General features: G+C 42.7%; 1 protein-coding gene across 1 annotated transcript in view; it reads left to right on the top strand.

Moving 5' to 3' along the window:
* The first annotated feature begins 1,933 nt into the window (after positions 1-1,933).
* AP1S3 (adaptor related protein complex 1 subunit sigma 3) overlaps positions 1,934-11,789 on the top strand; it is a 51,503-nt gene continuing 41,647 nt past the window's right edge. Inside the window, exons 1-3 of the mRNA XM_077748576.1 lie at positions 1,934-1,947; positions 4,673-4,780; positions 11,609-11,688. Coding sequence (XP_077604702.1) covers positions 1,934-1,947; positions 4,673-4,780; positions 11,609-11,688 — 202 coding nt within the window. The remainder of the gene's footprint in view (positions 1,948-4,672; positions 4,781-11,608; positions 11,689-11,789) is intronic.

Raw genomic sequence — 11,789 nt, 5'->3', positions numbered from 1 at the left:
CACGAATGGGGTGCCTGGGTGGCTCGGTTAGTTAAGTGTTCCGACTACTGATTTTGGTTCAGGCCACCATCTCACAGTGTGTGGGACTGAACAGCCCATGTCATGCTCTGTGCTGATGGCACGGAGCTGCCTCAGATACTCTATCTCCCCTCTCTGTCTGCCTCTCCCTCACTTGTGCGCCTGTGTGCCTAAGTCCTCTCTCTCAAAAATTAACATTAGAAAAAACTCACAAATGTGTTTGAGTCCAAGCTGCAAAATTCTTACATACTTTAAAGATAAAGACCCAACAAATAGCTTGTGTATGGCCAGCTGCTTAAGACTGGCACCGTATAGGGGCGCCTGGGTGGCTTAGTCAGTTAAGCATCCGACTTTCGCTTAGGTCATGATCTCGCGGTTCGTGGGTTCGAGCCCCGCGTCGGGCTCTGTGCTGACTGCCAGCTCAGAGCCTGGAGCCTGTTTCAGAGTCTGTGACTCCCTCTCTCTCTGACCCTCCCCTGCTCACACTATCTCTCTCTCTCTCCTAGAAATAAATAAAAACATTAAAAAAAAATTAAAAGACTGGCACCGTATAGCTCACAGGCTACCTGCTTTTTCTGCTGTTTCAGTGATTTGGGTAGAAAAACTTGAGATGGTGTTCTAAGGCAGGGGTCAGAAAAGTTTTTCTGTAAAGGGCTGGATTGTAAGCATTTTAGGTTTTGTGGGCCCTAAAGTCTCTGTCACTGTCACTTAACTCTTACAGAGTGAAAGCAGCCATGCGTGAGATGGAAATGGGTGTGGCTATATTTTGATAAAACTTTATTTATAAAAACAGGGGATGGGCCAGAATCAGGCTGCCAGCTGTAGTTCATTGACCTGGGTTCTAAAGTAGCTTCCATTAATTCCCTATATATTTGACAAGTGACTTGAACACCTGCCACAGGACAGGCAGTACTCCACGTAGGACCAGCTATATAATTTGTCACACCTACAAAATGAAAATGTAAGGTTCCTTGGTCAGAAATTATTGAGAATTTCAGGATGACTGCAGGGCATTAAACCAAGGACAGGGATCTTCTGAACTCAGCGCTGTAGGCAGGAACCCGGTGTCCATGGCAACCAGCCCTGGGTCTAGGCCCCAGAGCTTGTGTTAAAGAAACTAGAAGCTCGCTGCTGACCTGCAGTCCATGTTCTTGATAGGAAGTTCTCTAAACTTTCTAAATATTTTCCATTGATGACACAGAAGAGGACGTTATAAAGCACTGGTAAATCATCCTCTCTGTTTTACCTCATTTAAGTTAGAAGTGTTTCTGATGTGGGCAGTATGGGGACCCGGTGGGGGCATGTGGACTTGGGGGCAATCCTGGCCTTGGTGGCTACTTCAGGCCCTGCAATTTCACCCCTTCTCGGCCTGAGGAAGTGGATCCATTCATCAGGCCAACTCAGCTGACCCTTGGTCACTTCCTGAAGCAGTTATGAGTGGAAAGAGAGTTCCGGAGCTGTGTCCTTCTCCCGGGCATTGCTCTCTCCACGTCCGTGTGAAGCCTTGGGCGCAGGACATCAAGAGGCTTCCCCAGCGCCTCCCAGATTTGCCCTAAAAGACCAGGTGTGGTGTAATTTGTCAGCGTAAATCCTGGACATTAGTTCCCCATTTGTATAAAATAAGACTGATACACCCATGCATAAACTGGAGACTTCCAGGAGGATATGCAAGAAGCAGTGATTGTTCCTGGGAAGGGCTCTAAGCATGCGGTGTGATACATTTTCACTTTGTATTGTGTGTTCTGATAGACACTCCAGTTTTCTCTATTTGAATGTAACATCTTCTAAATTTTATGAAAAATAAATGTAAAATATTGCCATTTACAGTAGTCTTCCAGCAAAGGAGGACTGTGTTTTGTAATTTCTTTTTTCTTTAAGTTTATTTATTTTGAGAGAGAGAGAGAGCATAGCAAGCATGAGCACGAGCAGGTGAGGGGCAGAGAGAAAGAGAGACAGAATCCACAGAGCTTGATGCGGGGCTTGAACTCATGTACAGTAGGATCATGACCTGAACTGAGATCAAGAGTCAGANGAGATCATGACCTAAGCGAAAGTCGGACGCTTAACCGACTAAGCCACCCAGGCGCCCCAGTGTTTTGGAACTTCTTAAGGTCTGATGTGTCTGGAATTGGGATGGAAGCAGAAGTTTCCTGAAAACACACACACACACACACACACAGAGAGAGAGAGAGAGAGAGAGAGAGGGAAGCTTTTCTCTAACTTGAGCTCTTGGCCAGACTTCTGAGATTCCTGTTAGTGCCTTGTTTTCATATGAGAATTGAGAATAATACCTGAGGGGGCAGAATGTGATCCATCTTTCTCACTTCAGTGACTCTGAAAACTTTTGGTAACGATATAGGATGTTTCTAGTCACTTCATAGGACTAAACCATTAAAGTACAGAGATGGTTGTCAGATCACCTGGAGTTGGACTTTCTGCATTCAGTAAAGAATCCAACATTCCAGCAAGATTAAGAAGTCACGCCCTGAGGGGCGCCTGGGTGGCTCAGTCAGTTAGGCATCCGACTTTGGCTCAGGACATGATCTCACGGTTTGTGGGTTTGAGCCCCGCGTCAGGCTCTGCTTTGGACTCTGTGTCTCCCTTTCTCTCTGTTCTTCCCCTGCTTGCACTCTGTCTCTGTTTCTCAAAAATAAATAAAAATTCTGATTCTCACTGATGTGTTCTGCCACTGATCTCAGTGTCTGCTGCACATCCCTGGCTTCCTGAGGCTTCCTTAAAAAAAAAAAAAGAGGTAGCAACTTTTAATTATGGAGGTGAAACTATAAAAAGCTTGAAAAATGGTTTCTTTGAAGAGGAATGTCAGAATTTCATTAGGTGACAGAATGCACTGTTGGAAGACACATCTCTGTTATGAAAATGCTTAGCTGCTGGTTCCCTGTGGAAATGACACACAGGGCATTTCGCCCATCTTCCTCCCCCCGCCCCCCAAAGCCTTCATGTGTTCATTTCCAGAGGCAGGTGTCAGATGTCAGCGCAATGTGTCTGGGAGGAGCACGTGATGAGGCAGACAGCCCCAAGCCCTGTATGTAAGCCCTGTGATCTTGACCACTTTGCTTTTCCCTTTCACACAGGGCCCACTTCCTCCATTTACCTGAAGATTGAATGAGATAATCCAGTTCAAGCCCTTCGCATGCGGTCTGGCACCGATGACACATTCCATAAACATTAGCTCGGCTATTTTTAAGAGAAACAGGAAAAATCCCTAACAAAATGTTTAAAAATGCTTATCAGTTGATTTTCTCCCCACATCCCTCCAGGAAACTTATTTGAACCAATGAAATTAAGAAACAAAATATCATGGACTGTAAAAACTGGGAGGTAGGAGAAGATGAAGGTGTTTGTAATATCACAGTGTTTTTCCAATTTGATTTAAAACCCGGGGTATGTATAGGACATTTTTCTTTTATTTCCTAAACAAGTACTTTCAGTTTCTTTACTAAGAAACCAAAACCTCAATTTTAAGTGCACTGCATGTGTGTCCTACTTTTTAAAGTTTATTTGGCCTCATGACTTTTATACTGTAAGGATTCAGATAATCTAGTCTAATTAACAATCTTGGTAAAAAAAAATAATAAGGGGGAAAGGGGAGACTTGATTATATAGCAAGGCAGGTCTTTCTCACAGGTTGAACCTGAACTTTGAAAGAGGATGATGGACATGCCATCTCCCACCTCCTAATAAATTTTATTCGCCAGTGTAGACCTTGTTATCAAGGTTTAAAGGCACTGGGGCAGATTTTTAATGAGTGCCAGGTAGATTGCAGTAGGAGGAAAATGAAAGTTCTTAATAAACATCCAAGTGGCCATTACCGTGCAGGTTGCCGAGGTTAACGTATGAAGCATAGCCTCTTAAACAAAGTTGTTCCTGATCACAAAAAAATTCACATTAAGAAAGATCAAATAAGTATCGGTATAAAATATGAATAGGGTCCCAAGTTATTCATGTTTTGTTTGACTTCAGAATCATACTGAATGTTGTCTAGAACTTCTACCCACTAATTCCAGTTATCTTTTTGGTCCTTAAATGATTTGACACAGAACCAAAGGCCAGTCTGCTTTTCAAAAGACGCTAGAAGAAAATCTAATTAGAGGTATATTTACTCTAAGACAAAACCAAAACAATTAATATTCTTAATTGATTACCCTGCCCAGAGGAGGGATGAATGGAGAAATAATATTTGAATCACTCGTCAGGTTTTTTTTTTTCTCTCTCACTTGTGAATCCTTGAGCTCTTAACTGGGGAGGTTATTAGAAATGAATAATTTCTCCTGGGTTGCTCTGTTGGTTGAGCGTCCGACTTCAGCTCAGGTCATGATCTTGAAGGTCACGAGTTCGAGCCCTGCGTCAGGCTCTGTGCTGACAGCTCAGAGCCTGGAGCCTGCTTCAGAGTCTGTATCTCCCTCTCTCTGCACCCCCCACCCCTTTGCTTGTACTCAGTCTCTCTCTCTCTCTCTCTCTCTCAAAAATAAAACATTAAAATCATTTTAAAAGAAAAGAAAAAACCCACAAGTGTAAGATGTTTCTTGATGACAAGAAACGTGTGTTGGGGGGAAGAAGTTTCTCACATGCGTAGCACATCAGGCGAACGCAGGAGTGGATAATTACGCACTGAAGTGTGTTGTCCGGGTTATAGAATTGCTGCAGGAGCAGGGCACGGGCCCGTGGGAGAGGTGGACACCGGGCACAGTCCGGAGGACAGGTCGCCCCTGCCTTCAGCTTTTCAGAAGAGCACGTACTGCAGGTATGTTGGATGTGCACGCGAGTGGGAAGGGTTAATAAGCAGACCTAGAGACAGGCAGTTTTAAGGAAATGCGAGTCCTAGAGGGAGCCGGGTTTCTCATCGACTCCCTCTTCTCCAATTTGGCTCTTCTGTCAGCCCCACGAGGATGGATTCATCCAGTATCCTCCAGGATTCATCCACCATCATCCACCATCTGCTCCCAAGTGGATTTTCCAGAGAGCTAAAAAGGACCAAGTTTTGTTTTGTTTTGTTTTGTTTTTAAATTCAGAGTTAAAAAAATGTTAATACCCTCCTCATGAATTTGGGGAAACGGATCAGAAGTAGCTTGAAGCTTATCCAAAGTCAGGAGCAAGCCTCACTTCACTGCTTGGTTTTAGGGATGAGTTGCCTTCTTAGCAGCCAAGGAACAATGTTACAGAAATTGCAGGTGTGTTTAGTGTGTGTGTGTGTGTGTGTGTGTGTGTGTGTGTTGTCTCCAAGTGGGTTAGTTCCCTTGCATATCTTTAAAACACCATCTGCTGTTCTTTCCCTCTACTACGCTGTATGTCTGCCCCCAAACTCTCTTCCTCCAGCCACTTTCATGTATGTTTCAAGAAGGGAAGGTCATTTAAAAAAATAAAATAAAAGTTTATTTATTTTGAGAGAGGGAAAGAGAGAGAGAGAATCCAAAGCAGGTTCCACATGGTCAGCGTAGAGCCCAAAGTGGGGGTTCTATCCCATAAGCCAAATCATGAGATCATGACCTGAGCTGAAGTCAAGAGTCTGATGCTTAACTGACTGGACCACCCAGGCACCCCAAGGGTAGGGAAACTTAAGACCAACATCACGAGGAAAACAGAAGAACAGAGCACTGGGAAGGGTTGCTGCGTTGGAAATGAGGGGACTCAGGGCCTTCACCGGGCTATGCCAATAGCTGTGACCTTCACTGCTCTTCCGCCTTCCTGGCTCTGTTTTTGCTGTCACGTGAAGCAAGCTTGGACCTGAGGCATAATCTTAAAACCCCTTTCTGGCTCTCACAGCCTGTAATCAGCCGCAAGAAAATCCCACATCTTTCCAAACCTAATGTACACTGTTTTCTGAATGTGTCAGAATCAGAAGCTGGCGGGGAGGGAGGAGGGGGCGGCGGGATGTTGAGTCGTTGATCCGTGTGTCCTTGTGTTGCCGTTGATCGGGGGCTGGACATGTCGTAGGTGCGGCTTGCAGGTGGACTTTCCCTGTCTGAGCTTGGCCTGAAGGTCTGACACCCAGTGCCCATAACTAGGCGGTGACTCATTGCGTTCCTCCCACATCTGTCTGTTTACAGGCACCATCGTAAGTGCAGTTTTGGCTTCAGTCAGTGCAAGTGTCAAAGAAGCACAGCATTATTATGTTCCTTTAGGTACAAGTTCACAGAATACCTACCGGGCTCTAACCCCAGGACTGGAGGTTATGAAGCACTCTAAAGGAAACAGAGCTGATGATGCTCCGGATCCCACGGAGAGGGAGACCTAAAAATAGAGCAGCTTGTACGCTACCCTAAACTGTGGGTTTCTTCAAAGAACGTTAAAAAATGAAGATGTGGTCAGGAGGGACTAGGGTTCAGAGAGAAGTGTGTATTTTGAGAGGGGTTTTGAAAGGATGTTACTGACGTGCTTTGGTAAGGAGCACATTTCAGATGTGGGGCGGGAAGGAGGAGCTCGCTGGGGGAGGGGGGGGTCCAGCAAGACACGTTCATGTTCTAGGACGTGCAAACAGTTGGAATGGCTGCATGGGGAAATGAGTTGGGAGACACACACACACACACACACACACACACACACGCTGGGGAGGGGGGGTCCAGCAAGACACGTTCATGTTCTAGGGCATGCAAGCAGTTGGCATGGCTGCATAGGGAAATGAGTTGGGGGACACACACACACACACACACACACACCCCAAATACCCAGATATCTTGTTCCCAAGACAAAGTGGAGTACTTTGGTACTTTGGTGGAGGGCATTGAAAGACAGGAGACTTTCTCTGTGCTGTTCTGGAGAACAGCCCCGAAAGGTCTGACTTTTCTGTTTTCTGTTCAGAGCTGTCGTTTCACAGATGTGGAGTGTGAGCAGGGGACAGGCACTGCTTGAGACAAACACCTAAACTAAATCTCTGTCCCTCTGTAGTATTTTTGGATGGGAGGAGGTAGTGTGTTCACATATAGGTGTTACTGATTTGACCTTTTAGAATGAAACTTGAAGTCTTATATTCAGCTTCTTCATATTAGGTAACCACACTCATTTCTCAGAAGAATTTGAGCCTATCTTTGCCGATGATCATTTTAAAAGAAAATTCAGGCAATAAATATTTATTGAGCAGCTATATGTCCATATCTATTAAAATTGAAGCCATTACACTTACTTAAAAGTAAAAATTTTATATTTTATTTATTTAAACAATTTTTAATTTTATTTATTTTTAATTTATTTATTTTGAGAGAAAGAGAGATGGGAGGGAAGAGAGAGAGTGAATAGGGGAGGGGTAGAGAGAGAGTGGGAGAGAGAGAATCCCAAGCAGTTTCTTCAAGGTCAGCGCAGAGCCTGCCATGGGGCTCGAACTCATGAAATTATGAGATCATGAGCTCATGACCTGAGCCGAAATCAAGAACTGGATGCTTAACCGACTGAGCCGCCCAGGCGCCCAGGCACCTAAAGTACTGGAAGGGAAAGCTTCCATTCTGGCTCCTTGTGTAAAGCATTGGGAAGGACTTTTATTCTTTGTGTCATTTACAAGATAAATAACTATTGCTCTGAGAAAAAAACGTTTTTTAAAGTTGACCTTCTTTGAAATAACGGGCTTGTCTGATTAAGTGATCCATATTTATTAGTAAAGTCAATAACAAAAGTGTCTTTTAAATCATGCTAGAAAGCAATTCTGGGAGCACTGGCTTAGCATACAGTATGCCAGGAAAATTTGCATTGGTACAGTCTTTGCTCCAAATAAATCAGTTTCAGGGTCAAAATGCTGATATTTTAAAGACCACACTAAATCTTTCCAACACAGTAACGGTAAGACTTTTTAACAAAACTGACTTTTAAATCCCATTTTCCTGAGCTCTTTTCTACAGCCAGTGAGTATAATTATATTTTATCAGTAAGAGTTCAAAGAACAATTTAAGATCAATAACTTTGCAATAATTATTATATTTATAGCAAATATTTACAACATGAATGTTCCTAAAATATACTTCCAATTTAGAATTGTATTCTGCAGTAGAGTCTTGAGTATAGAAGCTAAAGATTTTTAGGGGCACCTTGGTGGCTCAGTCGGTTAAGCATCCAACTTCAGCTCAGGTCATGATCTCACGGTTCCTGGGTTCGAGCCCTGCGCAGGCTCTGTGCTGACAACTCAGAGCCTGGAGCCTGTATCAGATTCTGTGTCTCCCTTCTCTCTGCCCCTCCCCCACTCATGCTGTGTTTCCTCTGTTTCAATAATAAATAAACACTAAAAAAAATTTTTAAAAAAGAAGCTAAAGATTTTTAGACCTTGAGCAAAAGTGACCCAAAAAAAGGTATAAAGTTCTCTTTCGTTAACTGTGAAATAAGATAATCATAAACATAGTAGGACTTCCTTTTTCTTACAAAGCATCTTGTTTTTTTCCCTCACCAGTTTTATTAAGTTATAATTGACCAAAGCATCTTGGGGTGGTATTTTTTTTTTGTAACATCATAGATTTATAATTAAGTATCAGTTTTATTGCGAATATACGCAATTATTTATGGGTGCCAATGTCTTTAGAGTTTATTCCGTAACTACCCATTGCTAAAATTAGGTTCGATTTTTGAATTTTAAAGTAAATATTTAAAATGTTGCACAAGAAAAAGAAATGAGAAAATAGAGTGTACTTTTCTTACATTGCCAGTTTCTCTATTGGGTGGTATAAGGGATGGTGATTTACAGCAAAAGGGACCCCAAAACATCTGTTGTATTCTCTCGTAATAAAACGTTGTGCTATATGGGAAGCCTAATAAAAAAGAAACACATGTTCAAAATTGAAGATGTTAAGCCCCCCTGTCTGCACATGGTAATTACTATGACCCCAATATGGGTGAGGCCAGTGCAAGGTGTAGCTGGGTGCTCCCTGTTCTACTTTTGGGTAGGGAGCTGGAGGCCACAAAGTAGAGAATAGAAGCACTTTGGCCAATACGTGTGTATATCACCATCCACCCTTAATCACTCACATTGTAAGGGTAGAAGGAACCCTGAGAAGAATCACATAATGAGATGTGAGCAGAAGTCAGGTTCACTATCAAGCAATTAGCCCTGAAGTTACCTTAACAGCAATCATTCAACTATTTACCTGTGACTGAACCTTAAATCGGTGACACCTAAGTAATGTCACCTTAATGCATGTAGTCTGCACAAAATACCATGCTGGCGGTTCTTAAAATTTTCTGGGATAAAAACCCTCCTGAAAATCTGCTAAAGTTTCTGGACCTGCTTTCCAGAGCAATTGCTCATAAATCTAAAATTCTGCTAAAACTTTCAAGTCTGCCAACACCTCGTTCCCTTTTAAATTACCCTTAGACCTTGGGCATTTATTTTAAAGGTACAGGATCCTACCTGGATTCCATACCTAGCCCTGCCACTTATATCTCGATGACTCAGGGAAGTCTTCTAAGTGTCAATAACTAATTTTTTTGGATTCAATATGATTTATCACCTAGGTATATGGATTAAACAACATGACACATATAAATGTGCCCCAGCATCCGCCATGCAATGGATTGTTTTTACTGATAAATAAACAAATTTGTCATGTGGAATAGTATGTTCCTGTTGGTTGGTCTGTTAACAGACTGAAGTCTTCCTGGAGAAAAGGGACCCTGAGAAGTTCAATGATGATCAGAAAGTTTCTTGGAAGAGTGTAGGATCAGAGTAGCAAGATAGGGGGCCAGTGGCAGTGTCTGTGGTCTGATCTTCCTCAAAGCTATTGTGTCTACTTCCACTCTAGGGAAACAAGTCAACACAGGATACTCAGAGAGGCCAGACAGGTGCCTTTTCCCCTAGAGATGTGTTCACAGATTCTTCCGAATTGCATCCCCACCCCTTTTTTTTCAAGGACTCTGAGCAGATCACTGCTGCTAACACAGCTTTCTTCAGGCCAGCTACTGTAGAATAGATCCGGGAGGCCCCTTCTGGTTGTCATTCTAGCCATGTCATCCTGTGACCACACTGTGGGTTGATTGAACCGTGTCTTCCATATAGAGTAACCTCACTGCTGTGGGCTATTTTAATTGCCAGAGTAGGAGGATTACTTGTAGTCTTTTGTGAATAGGCTTCCGTCTTGTGGACTGCAGTGTTATGTACGTATCTATTTAACAGAGACTCAAAAGGATCACGTAGTGTAACCAGTAGTCTCGTGTGCACTGTGCACATCGAGAACTGCCTTTAACTGGTGGATTGTGTGGGAAAACCTCAGGCTTTAGAGTCAGACGTATCTGTGTTGGAATCCCTCTCTGCCATTTACTAGCCTTTGAGCTGAGTCACTGACATAGGTATCATAGGACATGGATCCATGGCCTCGTATGAGCACTAACTGTTCCTTGCTGGTGGTTATCATGATCGCGATGGCTTGTGGCTACTCACATTTCCTGCTTCTAGCAACGCCACATGTTCATGGCCCGGAACCCTGGCTTTGCTCAACAAGGGCCGTCTGATCTCTTGATTTGTTTTTGACAAGTTACCAGTTAAAGCAGTTTTTTTTCCCACTTGTAAAGGGATGAAAAGAATAATCATCCACTATTAGTCTTAGTGGTTTATCACCACATACCTTACACTGCAGTCCTAATTTAACCAATTAACCTAAGATGATAAAGTTCACTCTGATAGTTTTGTGTTCTATGGAAGGCAAAGTAATAAATGGTTTATGTGCTTGGATTATCTGCTGTGGAGTTAAAACCTTTTTAGATTTTTTAGGAACCTAGGACATTGCTTTAGGTTTTCTTACAAGGTTCACACGTTAAGTTAGTTTTATATATCTGTGCATCATTCATTTTAAATTAGTACCATAGTCCTTAGGAATCTGAAGTTGGTTCATAAACTTAAGGGGGAAAGTGATTGTTATCTGATGCCAAAAGCTGAAAGCAGAAGCTAAAGACTTGTTACTGTGGGTCTTTCTGGAATTTATTAACCCAGCCCAGTCTCTCTGCTTTCCTTGGGTTGAATCCAACATCAGCCCTGGATGGTTTTTCCCAGACTCACCTTCCCCAGACTCTTCCTCCCAAAGAATATGTGTCACACACTGGAGCCCAGGACTAAAATTTACCACGCAAGGAGAATCCAAGACTGTCCTTAGTTTTATACTCAAACATTTTCCGGTGTGGTTTATAGAACATTTACAGAATCAATGGCATTGTCTTACTAACTCTATCAATCCTATTGGTAAAATGGCTTAAAAGTCCAAGTCAAGAATTAAATTGATGTTCATTTAAAATAAAATTGGGTCTTCATTATTACTGTTAGCCTGAACTATCTTGCACAGTCTTAGAATTTTGCTATAGTTTTTAGTTTAATGTGCAAGCCTTGGTTTGATTGAAGTACATCTAAAAGTTGCTGTATTTGATGGTGGATGTTCACATGATCAGTGAGAATTTTGTTCATGAAGTTTGTTAGGGTCTTTGGAAAACTTTTTCTGGGCACATGGCTCTGATTATCTTGTCCTAGAATGGTGACCATGGATGGTTTAAATATTACTTCTCAAGTACCTTTGGTTTCAGAATTTGGTCCTGTCAGAGAAGCAGAAAGGCCAACCTGTTGTCATCATCGTCTCTTTATTAAACTCAACACTGACGGGTGTGCCTCTGTTCCTAGGCTGCACGCTGTGAACCAGACAGAGCAGAATGAAAAACAAGGCAGAGAACAGCCATTTCGTCTTGTTAACAGAGCAGAGTGTAAGATGCCCAGTGATGCCACCTGTGTCCACTGCAGCCTCTTCTCTATGATTTTTCTCAGACTTACAGCATAGCCTTTCTCCTAGTGAGAGTCACTGAGG

The sequence above is a fragment of the Crocuta crocuta genome, unplaced genomic scaffold, assembly GCF_008692635.1.
Source record: "Crocuta crocuta isolate KB4526 unplaced genomic scaffold, BGI_CrCroc_1.0 scaffold229, whole genome shotgun sequence".
NCBI classification, from domain to species: Eukaryota; Metazoa; Chordata; class Mammalia; order Carnivora; family Hyaenidae; genus Crocuta; species Crocuta crocuta.
The sequence above is the reverse complement of the archived record's forward strand: the minus strand, read 5'-3'. Positions and strand labels throughout refer to the sequence as shown.